At 48.7% G+C, this 27,305-nt stretch overlaps 1 protein-coding gene across 5 annotated transcripts in view; it reads right to left on the reverse strand.

Moving 5' to 3' along the window:
• Window positions 1-27,305, reverse strand: part of GRIK4 (glutamate ionotropic receptor kainate type subunit 4) — a 424,573-nt gene that overhangs the window by 20,044 nt on the left and 377,224 nt on the right. For all 5 annotated transcript variants that reach the window (XM_041769772.1, XM_041769768.1, XM_041769770.1 and 2 more), the window contains 6 exons: window positions 25,033-25,146; window positions 14,171-14,280; window positions 10,568-10,741; window positions 6,624-6,789; window positions 5,211-5,436; window positions 971-1,099 (listed from right to left, as the gene is read on the reverse strand). In XM_041769772.1, the coding sequence (XP_041625706.1) occupies window positions 971-1,099; window positions 5,211-5,436; window positions 6,624-6,789; window positions 10,568-10,741; window positions 14,171-14,280; window positions 25,033-25,146 (919 nt within the window). The remainder of the gene's footprint in view (window positions 1-970; window positions 1,100-5,210; window positions 5,437-6,623; window positions 6,790-10,567; window positions 10,742-14,170; window positions 14,281-25,032; window positions 25,147-27,305) is intronic.

Below are 27,305 nucleotides of genomic sequence, written 5' to 3' on the forward strand. Positions count from 1 at the left end.
AAACAAATAAACGAAGAGAACACAGTGTATTAGGGAGTGATGCGGCCTGACAAGAAAACCAAAGCAGAGCTCAGGTGATGGGGGAGATGGGTGAGGGGAGGGATGACTTCTCTGGGGGAGCCTCCTCAGGGAGGCCAGGAGGAGGGAACAGGTGTACAGGCCCCGAGGTGGGAGCGGGCTGGGAGGCCTGGAGGAATAGAACAGAACAGAAAAGGAAGAGGCTTAGGAAGAAACATATTAGGTAGGAGCTTGAGGCCACAGAAGACGAGATGGGAAGGCTTTGAAGGTTCGTGTAGGGGAATGCTATGATTTAGTTGCATCATAAAAATCAACCTGGGAGCACCCTGGTTGCTCAGTCAGTTGAATATCCGACTCTTGTTTGCAGCTCAGTCATGCTGGGATCGAGCCCCACATCAGGCCCTGCACTGGGTATGGAGTCTGCTTGGGATTCTCTCTCTCCCTCTCCCTCGGCCCTCCCCCTACTCCTCTACCCCCCAGGCTCATGCTCACTTGTTCTAAAGAAAAGAAAAGAAAAGAAAAGAAAAGAAAAGAAAAGAAAAGAAAAGAAAAGAAAAGAAAAGAAAAGAAAAGAAAAGAAAAGAAAAGAAAAAAGAAAAGAAAAAGAACCACTCTGACTATTGGTGGAGAAGATGCTGTCAAGGAGAAAGAATGGGAAGGCGGGGCAGTCTGTGGTTGGGAAGTGATGGGGACATGGGCCTGGGGAAGAGGCTGCTGAACTCAGGAACCATGGTGAATATGGCATCTCCAGGACTCGTGAGCAGGTGGGCACTGGGTGCTTCCAACCTGCCAAGACTCTGGGCCACGACCAGCCCTCAGCCCAGCCGCACCCAGCCCTAAGTTCCTTCCAAGGCTTGCTCTTCATGTGTTTGAGCAATCATCACCCGGACTCGACACCAGGAGCCAGCTGCTGTACTCTAGAGCAGGAGGGGGAAGCCCTGAACTCCCTTACCTTTGGCTCTGTGATCTTCCTCCTTGGGGCACTTGCCACCTTCCCACCATTTGCGCTTCAGAATTTCTAGGCGGTTGTTCTCCTGCAGCTGGAGGATGGCCAGGTCAAACTCATCCCGGAAAACTGAACCTGTGAGGTCATGGGAGAGCCCAGAACACAGGGCGTGAGTGCCCTCGTATGCATCACTCTGCTCCTTTCCTCACTACACCTTCTTGCCACTTTGCCCACTGGACATCAGGAGAGAGAGAGACAGATGTGGCGGGGTCCCCGCAGGAGCATGGCTCTCCACCTGGCTTGTTCTGAGGACCGTCCATGGAGAGGAGGGAGTTCTGGCTTCACGCAGGGCACTCAGCCCTTCTACTTTCCTTCTCTCTACGATGACTGGCATGTTCAGCCCATGGCCAAGAACTCAGTATGGGTCAAGGGACAGCTTCTCAGGTACCGGTGGAGGCTCGCTTCCCCACCACTTCCTACTGAGGTTAACCGACCTGCTCACTGACACTCTGGAAGCTGGTCACGAGGCTTCCCCTCTGCCTCCCAGAGGCCAAGGTGGGAAATCTCCTGTGACATAAACCTCTCACTGAGTCAGCTGTCTGTCTTCTACTCTATCTAAATTAACTCCCCAGGCACTTGTAACTCTTACTACATTAGACCTGACTGCTCTTTACCCAGAGCAGCCCCCAGTGAGAGAAGAGCCACCCCAGAGTGGGACGGAAGCCACCTCTCTTCCATCTGGGCCCAGAATCCAGATACCAGTGACCCAGACCTTCCCACCTGGCTGCCGAGTGTCCGACAACCCCCTGTCCCCATCCATCACCCTGTGTGAACCACTCCTCCCCCCTCCTCAAACAGAAGGCTTCTGTTCAGTGCAATTCTTTTTTAATTTTTCTAATGGAATATGGTCAAGGAGCTTTGGTTCTGGAATTTAGGTTTAATCACAAAAATAGGCTTAAATGAAACCGTGGAAAGCTCAATGCCCCAGCATGGGCTGAGGCCGGAGATCATAAAGAAAAAGCTGCCAAGAGGCTGGAAACCAACTAAGCTGCTCAGTTTTCTTGCTCAAGCTCTGTGAAGGCCTGATGTGGACAGATGCCTCAGGGGAAAAGGCTAGGGCGAGGGAACCGAGGCAGAAGCTTGGAACAAATAGATTTGTGCTCTCAGACTTTAATATGTATGGGAATGACCTGGGGATCTGATTGACCTGCAGACTCTGATTCTGTGGGTCTTGGGTACGGCCTGAGATTGTGCATTTCTAACTAGCTCCAAGGGCATGCCCTGCCTCTCAGCCATAAGCTGGACTTTGACAGGCAAGGGAGCAGAGCAGCTCCCAGATCTCTTTGGACTCTGACAGCCTATGACTCCACAGATGGAACCTTCCCTACTTGAAATCTAACTATGCCTGGCCATGCAAACCTGTAAGCCTGCAGCACAGAACGTGTCTATGCAAGCGACATGAGTGAACATCAAGAGTGCCTCATGTATAGTAGGTACTCAGTACACATCTGCAGTGCATGGCTACTTGAATGAACAGATGGTGCTAGGTGGTGAGACTAATGAACAGCCCAGGTTTACAGACAACTGTCCAGCCCAGCCAGGCATTTCAAGCAGTTTTCAAGGCATTTCAGCCCAACCTCAACAGCACACCAGGGGCCCTATGAAAGAATTATTCTGTTGACGGCCATGTTTGCCCACTTTGCTCCTAAACCACTTGACTAATTTTCCATCTCATTCCTCGTTCTGTTCCTCTTCATTTCCCTGGGTCCAAGCACATGGCTTATTCTCTGGATATGCCCTTACTGCCACTTAAAAAGGACACACATGCTATCTTTCCTGGACGTAACCTCAGCCAATGTCAATTCCGTCTCATCAGTGGATTGTGTGATGCTTTTCCCAGCCTGATCCAAAAACCCGGGCAGGCACACAGCTCACTTTCCCACCTATCCTGTCTTGCTGAGCCGGTGCAAACATGGTCTGGTAAGTGCACCATTGAATCTGGAGACAGGCAGTCTAGGCTCAAACCTGGCTCCTCTACTGACTTAGTGTGACCCTGAACAAGTAGGTTGTCACCTCTAAATCTCAATGCTGTCCTCTAGAGTGGGAAGGACCACATCTACATTGAGGTGGGCTGACATGTGAAAATAGCACCATGCCTGATACAGAAGAAATACATTTCCTTCCCTTTTTCTTTCGTTATTGATAAAAAAAAAATGTCTAGGGATCCCTGGGTGGCGCAGCGGTTTGATGCCTGCCTTTGGCCCAGGGCGCGATCCTGGAGACCCGGGATCGAGTCCCGTGTTGGGCTCCCGGTACATGGAGCCTGCTTCTCCCTCTGCCTGTGTCTCTACCTGTCTCTCTCTCTCTCTCTCTCTCTCTCTCTCTCTGTCTCTCTCTCTCTGTGTGTGTGACTATCATAAATAAATAAAAATTAAAAAAAATGTCTAGAGTTGGTCTGCTTTCGTTCCACTCTTTATAGGTTCATGCCATGGAAACTTTTGGAGCATTTGAGATTTCAGGTCAATGTCTTAAATTGCTGGATCATGATCAAGGTGCATTTTGAGTTTGTCTTGTGGCTCACTCCACCATCTTGAAACAAAATGTAAGCCAACAAATTTCTCAAAGAGGTCCATAATCTGTATATTAATAAGTAGCAACGAAATATGATCGTAAGAATAGACTGTGTGGGTTTACAAGTCCCCCAAGTGACACCTCTGGCTTACAGAGCTGCTAGTGTCAGAATTCAGAGTTCCAGAATGAACTGTATCATTATCTATGCTCATTGATTCGGTTTCCCATCAGTCTTTGAGAAGTCATCTGCTGGGGACACCTGGGCGGCTCAGTCATTGAGCATCTGCCTTTGGTTCAGGGCACGATCCCGGACTCCCGGGATCAAGTTCCCATGGGGAGCCTGCTTCTCCCTCTGCCTATGTCTCTGCCTCTCTCTGTGTCTCTCATGAATAAATAAAAATCCTAAAAAAAATAAGAAGTCATTTGCTTTTATCAAATAACACAGGGGAGTATGGAATAGATGGGGAGGTCACTCATGTTCCCTCTAAACAGCCTAAGTGTGAGACACTATAGTAAGGCACCTGACTGGTTATTAGGTTTACCCCTCAATTACCTTATGAGGTAGGGATTAAAAACCTAATTTTACAGATGGGATAACTGAGATTCAGAGAGTTTAAATGATCTGAGGTCCCACAGCCCACAACCAGGCATATTCCCAGGTCTGCCTGACTCCAAACCCATACTTTTCACACTCTACAGGCATAGTGAAGCCTACAGAGCTCTGAATGAGGTAAAGATCAAGAGAAGGAGACCCTAAGATAACAGCAAAGATGTACATGCTATATATCTATTTCCCCATATGGCCTGGTGGCTTCCATTCCTGCTTCTCCTTCTGGTGCCTTGTATAGGACAACCTCATAGAAAAACAGCATTGGGCGAGGATGGCCCTATACAGAGTGGCTCTCAGCGGTGGGTGGGGGCAAGAGTACGTATCCCAGGCACCTGGAGAACATTTACAGATTCCCGCTCCAATCCAATAAGCAGTTCAGTGGGCTTCCCCTCACCTTCTGTTGGAGGTACCATTAGCAGGGGGAGGCCCAAAGTGTGACTAGGAAAGCCCAGCTGGGAGACCCTTCTGGAAGCCAAGCATCCATCTATTGCACTATAACTGCCTGGATGGCACACAGTCACCTAAATAGAGAGTTCTATTTCTTCATTCCCAATGACTTATGCTGATTTAGAGGAGATGGGTCCATGAGACCCACAAATGATCTGAAAGCCACCTCTTCTCATCATGCCAATTTCCTTTTGTAATAATTGTACCTTTCACCAGGGACACTGATAGCAGAACTAAGTTTGGCCATCTCTTCCTCCTTCTTCCCACTGCTAGTGGAGAGGTCCATCAGCAGAGAAATGGGCAAGGGGCAGGAAACAGAAGAGGGTAGAACAAAAGCCCCAAAGTACCTACCAAGAGGATCAACGTGCTCTTGAGTAAGTAATCAATTAAAAACTAATCGATTGCCCTTCAATAATTAAAGATCAAGAACCAATCACTGATTAGTGAAAGTAGGTGGGTTTGCCTTTTTTTTTTTTTTTTAACCTGGCGGCTGCCCACCTAAAGTCACTGCTAACTGGTTCTAGAATCTGACAAATTCAGTGCTGCATTCAGTGGTCCCAGCTACTCTGACCCCACCTGGATGGAGCTCCCCAAAGAGGCTGTCCCTCTCCTGCATACCGACTGGCATGCCGATCCCGTAGCCCTTGGTGTCCAGCAGCCCTCCAATCTGAGTGAGGTTGCAGTTTCGCTGCCGGTAGTACTCATTCATGGTGGATTCCAGAAGGAAGGCATAGTTGGAATTCAACACCCTGGCTATTCCCTCCTCTGTGCTCTTCACAAACACACTTGGCTGCTTAGAATACATGTAATTCCACATGCGTTGATAGGTCTGATAGCGGGAATTCTGGGAAAAGAACATGAGGAAGCTGAATTAGAACAAGAGAAAGGAAAGGGCGGTTTTAAAAAGGGAAGAGCCAAAGTGGGCCTTAAAAATCCTGGCCCTTTTGTTCCTTGATCCCCTTGTGATATTCAGTAACCTTTTCCCTTCCATCTCTCAACAGCTGCTGTATCATGGCAGGAGGAGGAGTGCCTTTGATGCCTTTCACAGAAAGGCAAGGAAAGAACAGGGTCCTAGGGTACTGCAAACTCTGCCTACTGGTTTGAGAATTGCTTTTGCCCCCTCCACCCTAGAGAAGTCTTCCACCACCAACCTCCAGGTTCTGACAGAATGAAAACAGAGAGTCCAGTTGTGTCTTTCACTGTCTCTCAAGTTGGAAGCAATGAACTCAGGTTCATCGGGACTCTTAAGAGACACCATCTGAAGGAGGAGTGCCAGCTGTTTACTGTTGACTCTAAACCAACTTATCAATCACATGTCCAGGGCTGGCCTCTATTTTTACAAATAAAAATAAAACCAGAGAGAATTCTGGGGTTGGGGGGCTGTCTATCCACACCTGTGTTTGCATGATGCCCTCAGTGGTTGCGTGTCAACGGGCACTGAGATTTGCATGGAAAATGGAAAACTGCAGACCTTGAATTTGTTTCATGTCCTGGGGAGTAGGTTGGTTAGAGACCTATGAACTCCAGGGTAAATCTGCTTCCTCAGAGATCATGAAACTTATTATTATTATTATAATCTTGCTTTGTCTAAGTGCTACCTATAAAATTTAACTCACGTAACTGAGTTTAAATGTGCACACTAGCCTCATCCTATTTGATGGAATGAATAAAAGTGCAGGTTAGATTCACCCCGTTTACATACATGTTTTCCTAATACCCTTTAGAACAAATGTGAAACTATGACCATCAAAAAATAGTTTTGCCACATTGTACCGAAAATCATCTGAAGTGCCCCTCATAGTTCTTGGACAACACTTTGGGACAGGCTGATATTAACCCAGAGTGCTCTCAGGACCTCATTCCAGGGGTATTTTGCAGAGTGAGGTATAAACGTGCCCCAAGTGAACCTCCAAACTAGATGTTCGAAAGGGATCATGGGATGAGGATCGATGTTTTTATCTCCGGAGGACAACCATCTCAACATTATTCTGCCCAATTGCCCCATGTTGGTGAGCAACCCGATGGGTTTACTTGGAAGAAAGTCATGCTGGAGCCTCCGTGAATTGTGCCATACTCAATGGCGGTCTGGTCAGCCAGGTCATCCACCGACTCAATGGGCACATCCATGCGCTGCACAGTCAGGAAGGCCGCCAGGTTGGCCGTGTAGGATGAGATGATAATCAGCGTGAATGCCCACCTACATAGGAAAAGACCAGGAAAGCATCATTGCCTGAGCACCCCCAGGAGTCTTAGCCCCCATCCCCAGTCCTGAGGCAACAGAGGAGGTACCAGGTGGCCCTCTTTGGAAGGATCTCCCAGCTCAGTAGGGGAAGAGAAAGGAGGCAGGGCATATGATGTCAACAGAAATGAACAGAGTTTGTGAGGGTTGCCTGAAAGAAGACCATTAATTTTCTCATTTCTTAATGGAGGCGATTATTGGGTTGATGTTCAAAAGAGGTATGTCCATGAGACCATCTCAGAGACTGTGAGGAATGCATTAGTGAATGAGCTAAGGGTGCCAGCTCTTGGGGCTCTGTTTAGAGCTAGGGCTGGTTGGCTGCCCCTGTGCCCCTGTCTTCTCACGACAGAGCCAACCATCAGATGAGCATCGCCATGTACTGAGCACTTGCCAGGAGCCACACACACTATCTCATGTACTCCCTACAACTAAGGGAGGTAAAATTCTTTTCCCAATTTTGCCAGTGAGGAAACAGGGTTTCAGGGAAGCAAAGTAACTTCCCAAGTAACACATGGATAAATCCATATTTTAATACCAGTTAGTTCTACCAACAGGAAACTCTTGCAGATGAACTGGTGACAAGCACCTCTGAACTTCTGAGAAGTTGGAATTAGAAACTACTCTTGCAATGGGCAAGTTATTTCAAAATAGAAGAGTGTTTTATTGGGTAGAGCAAACTCATTTAAAATGAGAATAATTTTGCAACTCAGGCAGTATATATATATATATGCTAAAGCCATTACAACTAGTTTGTTCACTTAAGTAGGTTAAATAAGCCTTCTACCATCTGGTCAGCAGTGTGGATCTGCATCCCAATCCATTCGTTTATAGGGGTTCAAAGACATATCCAAGCATAATTGAGGCTGGATAATCACAAATTCTGAATCAGTGGAGTCTGAATTAATGAGGCTTTACTCATTATGAAGACATTGTCAACTAAAGCGTAGCATTTGCCATAGGATTCAGAGGCCGTCAGCTTCCAGGGGATTTTTCAGAGCAGGAAGGCCCATTGTCGCCTTCACCACTGTGTCCAAGGTCCCCTTTGGGCTGCCTTGCAGATCTGGAGTGACAGGGTCATCTACCAACTCAATGGGTATGTCCAGATGCCAGACCACCAGTGGGGTGACCTGGTTTTAGTTCTGGCCTTCTTCCACTCCACCTGTAAGACCTTAGGGGAAAAGCCACATACCTCCTCCAGCTTGTCTGCTCGGGGATAAAATGCCTGCTCTGCCTGTCTTTGGAGAATTATGAGATCAAATGAGAGAGTATGTCATTGGTGACTAATAATCTGTAAAGGACCGGATGAATGTGAGATACAGAGAAATATAGAGACAGACCCTCACACTGAATATAAGATAAAAAGCATCTGGCCAGGCGCCTGGGGGGTTCAGTGGTTGAGCATCTGCCTTTGGCTCAGTTCTTGATCCCGGGGTCCTGGGATCGAGTCCCATATCAGGCTCCCTGCTTCTCCCTCTGTGTCTCTCCCTCTCTGTCTCTCATGAATAAATAAGTAAAATCTTAAAAAATAAAATAAAAGCATCTGGCCACCTTTCCTATTTGTGACCTGAAAATGCTACGTATCCTTCCATCCTTCAGACCTGGTCTCCCTGCTCCTGCCTCCGCTCGTACCCTCTGTTGGAAGTTCTTGTGACTATCTCCCAGGGGAGGCCAGGGAGGTGGGGGGGCCACCCCCAGGCAGAGGCCAGCATTCTGAAGCAGCTGAGCTACTCAGGCTCCTGCCATGCGCGTTCAAGAGCCCTGGGTATGGACCTGACCTCCGAGTTGGCTGGGGAGGTTCCCTCAGCCCCATGGCTACACTCAGGCATCTGTCCCACCCTGGGTGGCCTTGTGGTGCTTTATACCACTGGTCGTAAAGGAACAGGTCAGAGAGCGAAGCAGCTGGGGCAAGCCTATCATCTCCGCTGAGAAAAGCAAATCACCTGCTCTCTCCAGGGTCAGTGGAGCCTTGCTCCTGTGTCAAAGGGGCATTATCAGCTGTCTGGCTGGCATTCTTGTTAGCAACATGGCATCCTCCATCACTTGCTCTGGGTGAGGAATCTAAGGTAGGCTGGCATGGCCCTCTCCTCCGGTCTCCGACTCCTTTAGGAAGCCGATCAAATTGAGGCCTTGATTTGACAATTGAGAACTCCAAGAGGCAGAGAGGCTCCCTAACAACTCAACCCCCTCCCCCACAACACACACACATAAAGGAGGCCCCACCATGCCCCCAGGACAGCTATTTAGAGCCCAGCTGGTGAGCCAGGGCAGGGAGCCTGCAGGACAGGTGTCCCTCCCTGGTGCTCATGCAGGCATTCTCTGGAGGAGGGAATTCCTGGGTGTTGGGGAGCTGACAGGTGTCTGAAGCAGGCAGTGGGGCCTCTGTGCGGTGCGTGGGAGCACAGCCCTCTGGAAGGAGGTAGAACAAGCTCAGAGTCTACAGCTGACTTCTGCTGCCTTGCAGGGCTTCTGTCCAGACTTCCAGGATTTTGAGGGAACTCTGCGATTTTTCTCACCAAGACTGTCCCTTTTTCTGGGGAACATTAAAACCCAGTTCTTCCCATTGATCCACTTGGTGATTTCTGAGCACCATCTATCCCAAGTGATGGGTGATCACCTTGCCCAGATGTTTTAAATTCTACTGTATTTATCATTTATCAGAGAAAACAAAAAGCCCAGCTGGGTTGGGGTCACTGTCCCAGCTGCATTTTTACCTCCCCATCAGCCTCAGTCCAGTGTCCTTCTGGTAACTATCCAAACGCTGGCGCCCAAAGGTGGAAACACCACTTTTCCTTTATCCTTTGGCTTACACAGGCTGAGAAGGAGGTGAAGGAAGCAAGGTCATAAGTCCCATAGGCTGTGACAGCCAAACCCAGCAGTGGGATTTTTAAGTGAGGCTGGGGTACTGGAACTCTGCAAACTTGCCTGTCTCTGCCATATACATACATACAAATATGTGTGTGTGTGTGTGTGTGTGTGTGTTCATTCCTCCCTATAATGGTCTAACAGCAATGATTAGTCCACATATTTATGTAGCACTTTCAAGTTCTCAAATTGCTTTCCCACACATCGAATCACTCGACCGTATTCTTTTCGCCCTGGATGAGCCAAGAGGAGAAGGGAGTTTCAGGCCGAGGCTGGCTGATGGCCCAAGGTGGGGATCGCTCCTGAGATCCTGTCTGACTCTGAGCCACTAAGAGTTTGCATTTGCCCACACCTGCCGAGGTGGACAGGTTCCGTGAGGAGGCCCCAGAGCCAGGCGTCGAGGGACAAGTTCAAGAAAGCTGGTAGACGCGGCCAGATGTGACAGCCAGGTTTAGAGTCTTCCAGCAGGCACTTCCCGCTGCACATTCATATTTGCATAAATCTGCATATGCCTTGGCAGGCCCAAGCCACTCAACCTCAGGTCATTTTCAGGTCAGGGGGTTATAATCACTTTGCTGGGTGCCTCCAAGGCTGTTTTCTGCATCTCCTTTCCTGACCTGGCTCCCCTCTGTCTCCAGACCTCTGAAGCAGAGGGAAAGGGGAATGGGATTAAGACGGCACAGTGTGCCCAAGCCAGTGCTCCCAAGCCTTCTGGAGCTGGCCAAATGCAGCCCAGCTCCCTGTTGGTCTGGTTTGAAAGGCAGAGCTCTGGGTGCGGTTCCTGTCCACCTGCAGCTGGAGCAGAGCTTATCCGAGGACCCCCTTGGTGTCCCCACCCCACTGGGCTTGGCCCCTTCTCTGCCCCAGATCTTACCAGACGCCACTGACACAGCGGGTAGATAAGGCTCGGGGGGCGATGGTGGAACCCTGCTGCATGAACCCCCCAACAGGAAACCAGAGGCTGTTGCCAAGGGAGTACTGATTCACCAGGAGGTTGCAGCGGCCCTGGGCGCACGGGTGGGGGCTGTACCACTCGTAGGGGGTCAACCTGCGGGAGAAACGGAACAGAGACCAGTGCCACGGAAGGTGGGCATGAAGGAAAGTGCTGGGGAGAGTAGGAGGGGCTCTCCTTTCTGGCCTCACCTCTGTATTTCAGTACCTGGCATGTGGCCTGGGTCCAGCTGCTTTCCTTTGCTAGACTGGGATGCTCCCAACCAAAAAATGAGGGGCCTGGACAACCTTGGCAGGTTTTCAACCGTTTTTGTTTTTTTTTTAATCAAACCTCCCCAACATCTCTATTTCTCCAAAATGGATCACAACATGGAACTCCAAATACAAAATAGATCAAAGTACAGGCCCCTGACCAGAATGTGTCAGGGGTAGGCAGCCGTGAAACAGCATCTTCCGCCACCCTCAGGCCCTGAAAGGATCTGAAGGCCCCACAGAACCAGTTTGAGAATCCTCATCCTAGAACAGTGGTTCTCAAACTTTTAGCCTAGGTCAGAATCCCCAAGGAGGTTTGTTAAAACACAGACTGCTGGGCTCGGCGCCTGAAGCTTCTGATTCAGGAAAGTCTGCGTGAGGTCTATGAATCTGCAGCTTCTTTGGTGATGTCAAGGCCCCCAGCCCAGGGTCCACGCCGAGAAACACTGGCCTAGACGCTCCCTCGGGCTGTGGGTCTCAATGCTGTTTGTGTTTCACTCACCTGGGAGCTCTTAAAGCAATGCTGATGACACGATGCCACCCCCAGAGGTTCTGGTTTCATTTGTCCAGGAGGGGCCTGGGCGTTTGTGTTTTTTAAGGCTCCTCAGGTAAGGGTTGAGAAGGGTTGCTCTAAGCTCCCCACCCCTCCCTCCCGCCGTCCCTCTCTGATGTCCAGAATGTCCTTTCTTCCTACCCACCAGACACACGCCTTCCCTCCTCTGTTCAGCGCCCCTGGCCTGTCACCATGCGAAGCCTCCCAGCTCTGATGAGAGAGAGGTGTATGGGTGTGTGGCGAGCAGGGCAGGCACCGTGTGCTCACACGCTGCTATTCTCATCACGGGTCTTCCCGACCCTCCCCTCGGCCTAGTCTGTTGTTCCAGACCTGTTGTTCTACAGTGGCTCGCCCACATCTCCACTGCCGCCTCTCGTTCCTGACTATGACGGCAGTGTGTCATCGTTGGCCCGTGTCCTGAGATGGGCTCCTTCTCTCTGTGGCCTACCGAGCTGGCTTGTCCTCGGTGGTTTCCAAGCCTACAAGCTCTTGGAAGTGAGCTTCAAAGATACAGATTCCCCAGCCCCGGCCCTAGAGGTGCTGAGAGAGGCTCAGATCTGGGAATTCAAATTTTTACAAGCTCCCTGTGTGACTCTGATATCAGCCGGCTTGGGAATGGCTGCCTTAGCTGAATGGCTTCCAAACAGTTTTTCCCCTCCAAAATCTTACCCAGAAGTACCATAGATCAAGAGATAAAAAGTGGAGCTGGTCTGGATGAAGACGAGTTGAGGCCCCTGAGCTCTGGCTGCCCAGCCTCTTTACCACTCCTCCAAAGTCTCTGGCACCTCCCAGGAGCCTTCATACCCCATGGAACCCTGTTTGAAAACCAGTAGCTACCTGAGGTAGGTAAATTATCCTAGATTCACATATTATATATATATATATGTGTGTGTGTGTGTGTGTGTGATATAATGTAGATATAGATATATAGATATACATAGGTGGCCTTTTTTCGGTTAATCCTTTTGTTAATGCTGGATTTGAGGTGGGGGGGCTGTGTGTGTGTGTGTGTGTGTGTGTGTGTGTAGAGCAGGGAAGAAGGGCTGCTTAGGGCCCGAGGGCCAGTGGGAAAGCTTCAGGCTGCGGCAGGCACAGTGAAGCAGGCTTGTGTGTCTGTATATCTAGGAACCAAGCCCTCAGACCATGTCCAGGGCCCTCTAGGTCCCCCAAGAGCTGTGCCTAGCTACACACGGGGGCTCAATCAAAGAGGGCAAGAGGGAATTACCGAGCAGTGGAGCCAGGGCTCAGGCAGGCAGCTTCCTAAAAGCAGCAGCAGACAGTGCGGTGAAGTGGGGAGGGAAAGTGTCATAGAGCGTGCCAGCCTCCTGCATGTCTCGCCCGTTGTCACTGACAACAGATACTTGACAGTGGCAATGCCTCCAGGCCCAAGGGGGTAGGTGGCACCTGAGCGGCACACACAGCAGCCTCTGAAGACTACCAGCTTGTAAGCAAGGCCTTGTTCTGTTTGGCTGGATCTCATGGGCTCAGCTGACTTCCCTGAGCTTGGCTCTGACCTCCACTGGAAGAGGCACAGACCGGGTGGTATGATGCTCCCGGGGCCGGCTGGGAGCTGCCCTGCGGGCTAGGCACCTCGTGGTTCCCTGGGGTTCCATGGTCTAACTAGACAGAGCACACGCTCTCCTTGAGCCATTGGGCAGACACGCTCCTGGGGAAGACCTCGCTCCGCAGAGGTGGGACAGGTGGGAATCATCTGGGCCCACCACTGTGGTCCCGAGGCAAAGGGGACTGCTATGGAGACGTCTAGAACCGAGTCCCTGCCAGCTCTCTTGAAGCTCATCCTGCGGTCCTCTGCTCCCAAGCCACAGCCCTTTCTGGTCCTCCACTACGGTCTGCTGAACACAGAGCAGGCTGCGGGGATTCTGTATGTGTGACCCCGACCCACGAGGGCTTGTTCTGTGTCTGGACAGTAAGCCGGCTCTCCTGAAGCCCGGGCTGACCCGGTGGCCCAGCCTCAGAGAGAGACGACCCTGTGCCTGCACACTGATGGGAGGCGGCGGCCACGGGAAGCCTGGAGGTTCTTCTGTAGGCCCAGGGACAGTTTCTGTTTCCCCGGGGGGAAGGGAGGGCTTAATTGTTCCCCAGCCCTGATCTGGACCAGTTGTCTCAACACGACTTGCAGATGCCTCGTTCCATCCCGCCCCCCTGTCCTGTGCCACCCTCCATGGTTCCCATTCAACAAGGCAGCTGTATTTTCCCTGGCAGATCCGGGCTGGGGATGGGCCAGGCCCCCTTCAGAGGAGACCTTCTCCCTTGCCCAGGCTGTGAGGCCTCCGGTCCTTGTCACTCAGCACTCTGTGGCAGATCCTGGCAAGGTCCCATGCCAGGGCAGCCAAATGCACAGTGCTCAGTCAGAGTAGTCTTCCTGCCACCCTCCTCCCTCTCCTCTGTCTCCCAAAGACCCCACACAAGCAGGGGCCCAGAGGTTGGGGAACGGGAGGGGGAAGAGGCAGGGGGTAGAGAAGTAAATTCAGGCCGGTCTGTCTGCACCTGTGCACGGTAAGGAGCGTGTGCGCGGTGGGGGGGGTGGGACACCAGGTAGGGCAGAGAGCAGGTGGGTCCCAAGTCCCTGTCCCCCCTCCCCCAGGGGGGCCTCAAGGTCTTCTGAACCCGCCCCTCTGGCGCCCCACCCCACCCCTCCCATGCAGTTCTCAGAGGTGGACGCGAGGTGGCGGTGCGAGGACAGGGAAGGGGAGAGCTCACCGAGCCACTAGGAAGAGGACGCAGCTGACGGCCAGATAGGCTAGAAGCATGAAGAGCCAGACGCCCGGAGAAAATGGGTCCAGGAAGGAGAAATAGCCAGGTTTGCGTCCCTGGAAATGAAGACAAAAAACCAGATTCACCGTACCCGCTCAGCCAGGATGGCCCCTGGGCAGGCCGGGGAGGGCCAGAGTAGGTTCGGGGGTGCGGGTCTGGCCCCAGATGGCCTGGCCCCCCGGGGTCTGGGTGACTGGTTTAAATGGCCCTGGGCTGAAGGTGCAGAGGGGCTGCTCCGACACCTAGCCAGCCCTGATCGCAGCACTCAAACAAAGGGACAGCTGGGGCCACCTCACTTCCTAGGTTGAAGGAGGCTTGGTGCTGGGCAAGCGAGCAGAGCCCCTTAGGCGCTGCCCTGTGTGCCCCCCACCCCCACCCCACCCTGGGGACAGCGTGGTGACGCCCAGGGGCACCTTAGAGCCACTGGTGTCCACGGCAGTGGAGTACGCAGCACGGCTCTTAGACACTCACGTCCTTCTCACGAGGATGCTAACTAACGTTCCAGGCGCCTTGGTTTTTTTTCTTTGCAGGGTGATCACACACAGTGAGATTTCTCACATAAACCTCAACACGGTGCCGGGAGGCAGATTATTATTTTCATTTTACTAGTGAAGAAACCGAGAGCCTAGGGCAGTCGAGAGATGTGTCCAAGTTCGCACAGCCAGTAAGCAGGAGAGCTGGGGCTCCAATGCACGTCTTCTGACACAAAGCTCAGGGCTCGTGCCATCACGTTGTGGGGAAACATGGTCTGTCCCCCAGTGCACGGGGGGTGCCTGGCCAGAGTCATGGGAACCAAAGGATGGAGCCAGGAGCAGGAGCCATCAAGCCCCCAGACATTTTCTGGAGGAAAGTGAAATGGAATGAGCAGGATGGAGTTCAGTAACCCACTCTGTCCACGGTTGTGTGCTCTTGGGCAAGTGCACGCCCTTCTCTGGCCTTGGCTGGAGCCACCTGCGATCAACGGGGACACACTGGTGGCTTATAAAGACAGCCCTCACACATCTTGCCTGTTTAGCCTACATTGTATTCGTTGGTAACATAAAATGATTGGGAGATTTTATATAAAAATCCACATTTCTGGCTTCTTTCACAAAACGGGGTGGTCTGGAAACTCTGAGCCTAAATCACCAACCGGCTGGAGCCCCCTCCACATACGGCCTGCTCTCTCCAGCTCTTCTCTCCATCCTTCTCAGGGCAAGTGGACATGAATCCTAGTGCCCTGTCACTCACGACTATTTCACTCCGTGTCTTACCCAGGGGGGAAAAATAATCTTTCATTGTTGCTTTCTGAATCTGAAACCCCATTAGATGCTCAATGTCAGAAATCTATACCTGATTATATCACAACGAGTGAATTGAAGAAAATGACAGCACTATTTAAAGCTGCCATATTTGGTTATGGGTGATAAGAATGATGCACAGTCGTGGGAAAAAATCCTGGAGACTGAAGTTATAAAACACAGAACATCACACAAACAAGGATCAAGACATAAACACAGCTCCGCTGGAAACGTTATCAGTCATGTTGGCAAGGAAACATCTGATTCTACTGGTGATTGACTGACGCCAACCAAAAGAGCAAGGAGTGGGCAGTTATTTGAGATTTGGGTCTGAGCTTATACTGCCTTGGCTTGGGCTGAGCCCAGGTTGTTTCCATGATGTCAAGGAGAAGTATGTTATTTGCAGGCTCTGAATTCCTACTATTTTTTTCTATGCGGATGCTTTTCAGATTGCTTCCTTCCCCAAAGACGTCTGAGTTACTGGTGCCTGGGGGGCAAGTCAGGTGTCATATGCCACAGACATTTCTTCCAAATACCAGATTTTCCTTAACCCAGAGGATATATGATGGTGATACTTTCCTTCTGAAGGACTCAAAATGTTTCACTATGTTCTTTTGATTTCAATACCCAGTTCTCTATATTGACAGATGGAGGAACTGAGACCCAGGGAGGTTAAGTGCCTTGCTCAAATCATTGGCGATGGCTTCAATTTCTCTGGTGCTCATTCGTCAAGCTGCGCCATAGACATGCCACCTCTCCTTCATTCGGATGGCTGCTGTACCGCGTCTTCTTCTACTTTTTATCTTTGCAACTTGCTCCAATAAATTCCCTAATTAATCTCACGCCTTCTCCCCCATGCCAGCAGAATTCCAACCTACTCTATCTCAACTCCTTCAAGGACTGTAAAGCATTATTTATACCCATCATCATTTATTTTGACTGCTGTATTTATAGGCATTTATATTGATTTATACATGTCCTGTTGACTGCAAGTCGGGACAGTTCCTTCTGGTGGCTACAACCACTTTGAAGGTAGATAATTGGTTATATATAGTCTATGCCCCAAACATCCAGGACAGGCCAAGTTCTGCAGATGGAGCTGACAATCAGATGGCACCAAAATTTAACTAGTTCCTTGGTGTTTTAAAAAATAGTTATTTATTTATTGGAGAGAGAGTGCATGCCTGCACAAGTGAGCAGTAGGGAGGGGAAGAGGTAGAGAGCAAGAATCTCAAGCAGACTCTGCGCTGAGTGCAGAGCCCGACATGGGGCTTGATCCCACAACCCTGAGGTCATGACCTGTGATGATACCAAGAGCCAGACAAATGCTTCACTGACTGAACTAGTGATTCCAACCTCAGTTCCACCTCAGCCTTTCCAATTGTGACTTCATTGACAGAGTGGGTCAGATGTGTGGAGGGTTCTCCTGTGTCCATGGATGGGCTGCGCATCTTAGTCACTGTTTCCTTCGTGGTGACACCACACAAACTAATGACACCGACTTTCTACCTAATTTGGACCCCTTCTCGTCTCCTGCAGAGCCAAAGACAAAGGCTCCTCCTGTCCTCCATGAGGTCTTGCCAGTCTTGAGAACTAAATGGCAAGGTTTGGAGGTTTCTTTAAACTCCCAACAGTGGTTGATAGTCAATAAAATACTCTTTAGGGCTGAAGAGATCAAAGAAGACAGTGTCCATTTCACCTTCTAGAAGTAGCAGAAGAAGATGATTTCTTCCTGTCCCACCCCAGGAAACCATAGTAGCTTTCCTCTGTGTGTCTACAATAGACTGTCTTTAAAAAAAAAAAAAAAGAAGAACAAGATTTTATTTATTTCTTCATGAGAGACACACACACACACACACACACACAGAGAAGCAGGCTCCATGCAGGGAGCCTGATGCGCAAATTGATCCCAGGACCACAACCTGAGCCAAAGGCAGACGCTCAACCACTGAGCCACCCACGTGCCCCTACGATGACTCTTCCAATGATAGTTCCAACCTCTGAAGCCAAGAGGGAAAAAGAATCAAGCAATTAATTCCTCCTCACATAAAACACCCACATGAGTTTGTTGCCTATGTAACTCACACGCTAGCATATCTATTTTCACTCTGCTGGTTGGAAATCTAGTATGAGGAGATTTAAATTCTAATCCCGGCATGGACTTTGACTTGCTGAGTGATTCCAGCACTCAGTTGATAAAGCCACTCAACTTCTCTGGGTGCCATTGCCATCTTCCAGAAAATGGGACCCCACCAACAACATGAAGGAGAATGTGAGAATTACTATAGTAATGCTGATAAAACACCTGGAGCTTCTTGAGATAGGAGTGCTCAATAAATGACTAATACTAAAATGACGACACATCCAGGAAACCATATTTCCACGTTATGGGCTATCGCGTTACTTAGCCTTAAGGAGTAGAACTCTGCTCATTTTCTGTTTCCTTATAGTAGAGTATTAAGCATATTAGAAATGATTCACTGGTTTACTTAGCATTGTTCTCCATTTTTCTAGGCAGCCTTTCTGAAATGAAACAGACCTTCTTGAAAAAACGGGTAATATATCCCGCGAAAATGCTGGGCATTAATTTAATGCTGGCATTTATGTCTCTCTCACTTTTTAATCACTGTCTGCTTTTTTTTTCTTGACAGAGAAGACTCTAGCTAAGAGTTAAGAAGAGAAGAACAGACTATAAGACATTCTCATTTGTTAATCAAAGGTGGAGCAGGACATGGGGGGAAATAGTAAAGTCATATTTTCCAGGCAGTCTTAGGTGTGCTGGCTGGCTTGGGACACTATTTGAGCTAGGACAGTATAGTAGAGATAGTATCCTCGGATTAGAAAGGATCTAGAAAGTTCCCCTGAGTCATGGCCTTGACACAGAGAAATACAACTAACTATACCACCAAGATGAGTTGTTGGAAGTGTGTGGACTTGGGGACCAGAAACCTGAGCTCAATGCCACCTTCATCATCATGCTCTCTCTTCTTTCCATGGCACCACTAGCCACCGCTAGCCTGAGCATTCTTCTGTGTAAAATGGGAACCACACTACCTGCCTCGGGGGATTGCTGTATTAAAGCAGAGACTCTATGCGAAAGTGCTTTGTAAATAAAGAGATGCCAGACAGATGTTAGTCAACACACAAACATCCTGGACGTATACCCAACCTCCTTGAATATGTCAACACTGAATTTTTAAAATGTAATTACCCATTTGGGGGCTATATGTGCCAAATGTCAAATCTCAGGTTGGCTTCTGGCACACTGGGTTGATGTCTTGCTACAACAGTCAGTGTGCGCTTGAGGAATACAAACTTACTTCGATATTAATCTGAGCAAAACATCATTAGGCAAATTGCTGCCGCAGAAAGAAAGAGAGCAAATCTACACGATATACTCTAATGTTAAATATGAATGTTTTTGTTTTCTTGTGCTCGTCTCTCCTCCATTCACACAGACTTCGGAGAGCTCACGGTATGCCTCAGTGTCATAAAACCCCTGAGTGCAGATGCCCCTGGGGCTCTACTGCCACAGTACAAACAGAACTTCTCAGTAAGAATGAATGAGCTGATGTGCCAAGGAAATCAAGAGAGTCTTGAACTTCAGATGTCCTGTTATTTCATTACCATCTTTGGAGCAACAGGGGTACTCAGATTTAATCAGTACCCAGATTCTAAAGGCTGGACCCTTTATGTGTGGTCTGGAAGCTCATCTGGCCCCAGCCAGGGATTTCAGTGCTTTCTCAGGTGGGTACTACACTGTATGTGGGATATGCAGGCATTGGTGGGGAGGGAGTAATGAGTCCTAGTGGCAGCCGTGCAGGCATGGAGCAGAAGATGTATCTGGGCTTCCTGAAACATATGCCCCCCCATTTCTTCTTGTTCTGAAGATCACTAGGATCAAGACCAGAAAGAAAACAATAAATCTATTTAGGTCACTCATCCTGCTGCTTGGGATATGAGGCCTCGGGACAGAAGCCAGGCTCCTGGGGCTCAATCAGGAGCCAAGAAGGAAAGTGATGCTCACTGTCCACAGGACCACAGGGCACCTCCCTCATCCCCCCGCCCACCTTTCTTCTTTCCATAATTATGAAGCAAACACCACCTATTTAGGATGATCACATTTCCATGCCAAAAATTGTAGCACAAAAGCCTGACAGGAGGATACCTTCTCCTCAATATATCTCCCACTAGGATCCATTTAGGGAGAAAGATCAAGAATAGTGCAATGCAGTATATACATGCCATACTGGAGGTATGGGCAGAGGGCATCTGCTTGAGGAAAGAAGCAATCAGCTCCACCCAGGGAAGTCACATTGAATAACAAGTGCCATTTGAGCTGGGTATTGAAGGGTAGGGAGGAGTTTAATACATTAATTTAATACATGGTTGAGAGGCAGGAAGACAGGTACAAACCAATAAGGAGACAGGAAGAGGCCAGCACGATGCTGAAGCAGTGAGCAATATGGAGTCAAGATGCCTATAGCCAGGAGCTGGAAGTGGAACAGGAAAGATCGGCTTTATTCTCCATGCCAAGAAGGATGGACTTGGTCTTGTAAGTGATAGGCAGCAAGTGATTTTTAAGTAGGAGCCTGATGTGATTCCATTTGTAAAAAAAAAAAAAAAAAGGCGACAGTAAACTAAAAAACTTTAATTCTCAGCAAGTTGCATACATTTACAAAATATAAAGCCTAATGCTTTATTGTGCATAGGTCAGGCACTGTCGTAAGTGCGTTACTTATGTATTTATGGATCCTCATTAAATTTGCATGACAACCTCTTGTTGCAGATGAGAAAACTGAGACACGGGGGACATGCAGCAAGTACGTGTCAGGTCCGGCTCCAGAATTTTCTCTCTACTGCTTCTTAGTGACTGCTAGCAATAGCTGTGGCCCTTTAATGGGGATACAGTACTGGATGAAAAACACCCTGACCTCAAGGAGGATACAGGCCATCAGAATGGCAGCAGTTCAGGGCAGAGATAAGGAGAGCCTGAACCAAGGTAGATCCAGGGGGGGTGGAGAGCATGCTTGAGAATGATTTAGGAAGTGAGCTGACCAACTGGACATGTGGGGTAAGAGACGTGAAGGGCAGCTCAGGTGACTGGATGGAGATGCCATCACGTGAGTGGAGCAGAAGAGAGGAGGAAGGACTTTGCTGAATATAGTTTGTGACACTGTATTTGAGGCGCCCATGAGATAGCCTGGTGATGTCTAGTCACCTGTTAGAAATACGCTTCTAGAATTCAGGGGGAGTGGCCAGGGTTGGATTTACAGATTTGGCAGTGGGTGAGATTACCCAGGCAGACAGCTGTCAGAGAGAGAGAAGGGAAATGGGCTTGGGTCATTCACGGGCCAGGCAGAGAGAGAGAGACAGGTCAACAGAAATGCCAGAGGGGCAACAATCAGAGAGGAAGAAACAGTGACCTGGACCCCAGGAGCCGAGAGAGTTTTAGAAAGTGGGAGGGATCAACGGTAGCGAATGCCAAAGCCAGAATTCTCAGCCAGCTTCTACGTGGCAGGGTGTAGGTAGCGCAAAGAGCGAAACAGTCTTCTGATTTTGGTCCTAGAGACGCCTGAGTGGAAACAGAGATTATACCCTCAGAGAAGAAGGAAAACACTACATCATTGGGTCCTGGTGATCTCATGGTTATGAAAAACCCTAGGTAATCCCAGACTGCTGGAAATTCACACATCATTTCTGATGGTCTCTAGACTTCAGGCACATACCCACCTCTCCTTACTATTTCAGGGGGGTTTTGCAGTATTTTCAAAATAGGTAATTATACTTTGGGTTAATTATTTTAACCTTTGCGCACAGGCTTCATTATCACCAGATGCTCACATTGTGATCATAATCACTCATGACTCCGGTGACCTCGGATATAGAATTAAGATACGGATTCTAAGTCTATTATAGATTATAAACGAAATGAAATTAATCATATTTTTGTTCACAGATCAAACTATCAACTTGAGAAAAATTCACGAAATAATAAACACCCAGGACTCAGCTTTAATTTTGTTAACGTAACACGACTGTATCAGAGATAGCTTCTCTATATAATTTTAGACCGAGGCTTTTGTGGTGAACACCGCTGGGCCATCCTCTGGCATTAGCTGTTTCTGTCAACTCAGTACAGACATTTCAGAGAGGGCAATATTCACCTCAAACCTATTTTCTCCAGGTCTCCCCCAGTTTCATTGATTCAAGATTGTTCTCTCTCCAGCTGACTTTTTTGTACTTTCTAAGCATACTGCCTCACACACAGAATGCACTCAATAAATATTTGTTGAATAAATGCATAAACTGTCAGTTCTGCTTACTGTAAGCTGTTCATGCCAGCACTCAATTTTTACTCAGCTTGGCCCCCTGTTATAAATCAGATCTGAGCAGCCATGTGGCATGCTAGTGCCTCAGTGTGGAGGCTGGAAGAGGGGAGGAATCCTGACCAGAAAGGGGAATCATATCAGTTAGGATTCTCCAGAGAGACAGAACTCATAGGATATGTGTGTGTGTGTGTGTGTGTGTGTGTGTGTGTGTGTGTGTAAACAGATTTACTTGAAGGGATTGGCTCATGCCATTGTGGGAGCAGTAAGGCCAAAATCTATAAAGCAAGCTGGAAACTCAGGCAGGATTTCTAAGTGATAGTCTTGAGGCACAATTCCTTCTGCTCCAGGATACCAGTTTTGCACTTAAGGCCTTCAACCGATTGAATGAGGCCCACCCACATTATCAAGGGTAATCTCCTTTACTTGAAGTCAACTGATCATCACTGTTAATCACATCTACAGAATACTTTCACAGACTATTTAGGCTAGCAATTGACCAAACATCTGGGTCCCATAGCTTCCGCAAGCGGATACATAAAACTTCACATCCCAAGAACTAATACAGTCATAGGTTTGTGGTGGTAGGTAACATCCGGCCAGCAATCCAATGAAGGATGTCCAGAGGATTGGTGAGTGGGAGTTTGGTTCTGGCCCGAGTTGATATTCTAGCCAGTGGTGTCCTGGGTGGTGAGGGGAGCCTAGCAGTAGATGTTCCCAGGCAGTGAGTAGAAACACTTGGGATCAGGTGCCCTCAGTTACATGATGCCTCATGGTCCATCAGGTCATGAGTGGGGCTCTAGTGTCCTTGGCATTAATCAATAAATCAGGTGTTATGCTATATGTTGGCAAATTGAACTCCAATTAAAAAAAAATCAATAAATCAAGGCCAGAACCTAGTTGTACAGCCTGGCCATAGCGACATAGTTTGGAAAAAAGTTCTATGTCCCTATTTCTTTGGGATGCTGCCTCAGGGCTCAGTTGCAGGAGTGGGGTGAGGTGGGCTCAAGTGCTGGCTAGAAAATCACCTAAGGAGCACAGACAGGCATAAGGATGACAAGAACACTTGTCCTAAGAGTGAGGATACCTGGCTTCCAGGCTCAGCCCTGTATTGGTTCCAAGTGTGACTTTAGCTTCCTTACCTGTCAGATGGGAATTATAATACCCTCCCTCTTCTCAAAGAACAGTCCTAAGGACCAAATGAGTAAAGGTGCATACGAATGCTTTCCAGGACAAGTTACCCAATGATCACACAAATGAGGGGGGCAACCTGGTGTCACAGAGAGAGCACATACTCCAGTCACACCATTCCTGGCTTTGAACTCTGCTCTTTCACTTACTTATAAGAACAACACAAGTGCATCAGTGTCCCGGGGCTGCTATAACAAAATACCACAAACTGGGTGGCTTAAAACAACAGGATCATACTGTCTCATAGTTTGGAGGCTAGGATTAAAAATCCAGGTGTCAGCAGGGCCACGCTTCCTCTGAAGGCTTTAAGGGAGGATCCCTCCTGTCACTTCTAGCTTCTGGTGGTTGCTGGCAAGCCTTGGCACTTCTTGGCTTGTAGCTACATCATTCCAATCTGTCTCCAAATTCCCATGGTCTTCTTCCCCGTGTCTACATTTCCATCTTTTTATAAAGACATCAGCTATTGGATTTAGTGCCTACCCTATTCCAGTATGACCTCAGCTGGATTATATCTGCAAAGACCCTATTTCCAAATACAGTCACATTCACAGGTCCTGGGGCTTTAGAACTTCATCATGTCTTTTGAGGGGCCAATTCAAACCTTAGGAATAGTCCACATCATCACAGGTGCCTGAAAGAGCGTCTGGGACATAGGAGGCTCTCAATGAATGGGAGCTTTCATCATGGTGATAAAGAGGAGTGGGGGAATCACTCACTATCCCCCTTACTTCACAAGATGGACACATCAATGACAGTGTGTACGATGACCAAATCTTCACATTGCTTTCTTTTTTAGCCTGGGGAGCTTGGGATTTCCATGCTTCTCCTTCTAGATGATGTGACCTCCTTTTCCAAGCCAGGCAGTGATCCTGATGGATACTGAGGTCCAGCACACGACAGTGCCTCTCTGAGCTGCTGGAACAGGCTCCATGACAAGGGGACCTTCCCTCTTTCAGGAATGGGCCACAGTTCCTGATGCCCTAGCACCCTGCTACGTGAGCCCAGACTGGGACTGTGAATACAGACAACACCCTTTCTCTGGGGCTGGGATTTGGGGCCTGGGAAGGGGTCAGAAGTAGAGGGTCACTTCCTCAGCAGGCTCGTGGGATGAGTTCTTGATTCCTTCCCTGTTAGGCAGCCTTGTGGAGCCAGGTAACATCCTGGAAAACACTATGTTAGTGTGACCTTGGACACCTAGGGTGACCTAAGCATTGGGAAAATCCATATAATAGCTGTGCACTTAGAGTCAGTTTGGTAAAAGGATGAGAAGAAGGCCCTTCTGGTTCAGTAAGGAAAATCACAGACAGTCAACTACGTGCTGGCAGCACACCTATTATCCACTTTGTGAATGAGGCACAGCCATTGTTCCCCTCCTGAAGTTCCCCCCTAACAGCCAGTGTATCATCAGGTCCATCCTCTACTGCCCATTGGTGTGCCTTCACAAACTCACTTAGACACTCACTCTAGCCAACCTAACCAGAGAAGTCTTTCTCTCTCTCTCTCTTTTTTACTTTAAGGATGCAGAAAAGGAAACAGGCCAGATATAAGTGACATTATTTCTTCACCAGTATGGGTAACCCAGAGAGGAAGGAGTCTGTGTTCCCTCACTAGATGCAATGCTCGGAGTGAACAGAGGTGCATCCGGAAGTCAGCGAAGCCCTTGAAAATGCTGGGTGACCTATCTGGACTGGGGAATCCTGTCCCTAGGAGGACACAGAGTGACCAAGAGGGCCACTCACCACCACACTACGCACCAGGGGTTGAGCTCTTGACCATCCCTATTCAGTGAGGCAGAAGCAATTTTTACTGGAAAGCCCAGAAGTGTGACTTTTCCATTCTTCTTGTTTGCAAGTCCGCGCAGCTGATGGGGGAAAAAATAGCCTGGCTCATTTGCATTTAAGTCTTGAAATCTAAATATTTCCGTGAGTCATTCATTATTACCATATAACTCAGTGTTTGCATGCAAATAACTTTAATGACATAAATGCTTATAAAATAAGTCTCTTACCATATGAACTCGGTAAAGAATGCTAATTCCCAGAGTCATGAATGGCTTGGAGAAATCAATCACCTTCTCCCGCTCAGCAGTAATGGTGAGGCCTGCCACGGCCAGGTCTGCTTTCTGAAAGGGACAGAGAGAGCCCATCAGTGGGGTGGCCAGGTGAGATGCAGGTAGAGGGACTTGTGGCCAGACGTTGTCACTACTGGGGAGATGTCACTCTGGTCCGGCTTCTCTGCGTGGGGAGTGACTCTAGGTCATCACGATCCATCTCAGGTCCAAACAATCACTCATGAGGGGACATGGGTACTGAAGCTGTAACTCAGGCACATGTAAGGTCAGACCCCTCTAAATACATCAATAAGCACAAAAAGCAGAGGGGATCACTAGGGACTCTTCAGAGACAGACTCAAAACCCCAAGAGTGGGGGTGTATGTGCATAGAGTGGCACATAGGTTGCTGGATTCTCAGCATTAAGTAGTTCCTAAATTCAACTTCTTAATTTGCTCAGTCAACGGAACTTGACAGAGTTGCGAGGTTGTAGAAGAGCCGTTGTGGGGGGAGTTACGGGGAAAGGAAAAGAAGATGCAACCATGGAACTGAGAAACAATCTAACACAACCAAGAAACTGAACAGGTGGCCTCAATGTCACAGAGCCTATCCTTGTCCGAGCTGGGACTGGACCTCGTGCTTCCTGGACCACTGGCCGCTTATGTTGCTGCCAAGGTTAAAATTCAGGCGCCAAAGAACTACAAGAAGGGTCTCTGGCCCTCCATGCAAATGTCACCAGAAATTGTTCTGAAGACCTTTCAGTCCTTTCTCTAGGCCTCCACATTGCACCTCAGGTGTCCACATCTGCTGAGAGTCTGAAAGCCTTCTGGGAAGAAGATGCTATAGGCTTCCTCAGTACTTCTCTTTGCTTGACAGCTCTTCCTTGTATCTAATTTAAACCCATCCTCTGGGGGCACTGGGTGGCTCAGTGGTTGAGCATCTGCCTTTGACTCAGGCTGTGATCCCAGGGTCCTGGGCTCTCTGCTCAGCAGGGAGTCTGCTTCTCCCTCTGCCTCTGCCTGCAGCTCTCGCCGCTTGTGCTCTCTCTCCCTCACACACATGCTTTCTCTCTCAAATAAATAATATCTTAAAAAAAAAACCAAAAAACAACCCATCCTATGTCAAAGCAAACTCACTTCTATCGGTCTATTCTCCTGTACATGACACAAAAATCCCAGAACTGGCGGGTAGTTCCGCTCTCACCAACTCATTAACCTAAGATGTCCTTGACTTTGTCCTTAAACCAAGGATGTGAGGTGAACACAGTGCTAGGCCCCCTGCCCAGCAATTCTCTAACAGGGATTCTCAATATCTAGTCTCTGACCTCTTGCATCAGAATCACCTGTGAAGCTGATTAAAATGTGAATTCTCGAGTCACATCCTAGGCCCCCTGGATCAGACTCTGCTGGCAGGACACAGGCATCTGTATTGGTAATAAGCTGCCCCGGTGATTCTGACTCCTGCTAATAGTGAAGAGCCATGTTTTATAACCTAGGTGTGCATCCCAGACTGGCCTCTACTCATTCTCATTTCAGCTTAACTCCTTCTTTTAATTCTGGTGAGTCAGCTGATGGAAGAGAGGAAGAAAGAAATGAGGAAAAGTGACGTGTCCAACAATCTGCAAACAGGCCTAGCAGCTCTGAATGGGCACACGCACATACACACATCTGTACACGATTCTTCCTCAATCGCTGCAAAGAAAATAAAGATAGACACGCTGACCCTCATTTTGCACACAAGGGAATTTGCAATCTGTGTACAGGATGGATACATCTATTGGCAAAGGTCAGTCTCTTCTGCATTTCAACCCTGAGCCTCTACTCCAGATCCATGCTCGGTCCTCCAGAGCAGCCACGTGACCCGGGATAGGTTAACGAACTGAGGGCCTCATAAAGTGAGACCAGGTTTAAATAAAAGAAGCTCGGGTGCAGATGTAAGAGATTTTTAATAAAAAATGAAAAATCTGAATGCCTCATTGTGCTCTTTCTATATTTCTCCAAGAGAGCGCTGATTACTGCTATCAAGTGAATCAACCCTTGAGATTAAAAAATGAAGTTTGATTAGAAGATTGTTAATGCTCTCATCCGGGGGGCTCTTTGGAGGGCTGCTTGGGCCTTTCAGAACCTCAGCCCCTCAGCGACAGTGGCACTGACTTGAGTTCCGCTTGCTCGAGAGCACAGGTGTAAAGCAACAGAAATCAATCAAGCACAAAGGCCCAGCAGATGCAGTGC

Source organism: Vulpes lagopus, chromosome 10 (genome assembly GCF_018345385.1).
Source record: "Vulpes lagopus strain Blue_001 chromosome 10, ASM1834538v1, whole genome shotgun sequence".
NCBI classification, from domain to species: Eukaryota; Metazoa; Chordata; class Mammalia; order Carnivora; family Canidae; genus Vulpes; species Vulpes lagopus.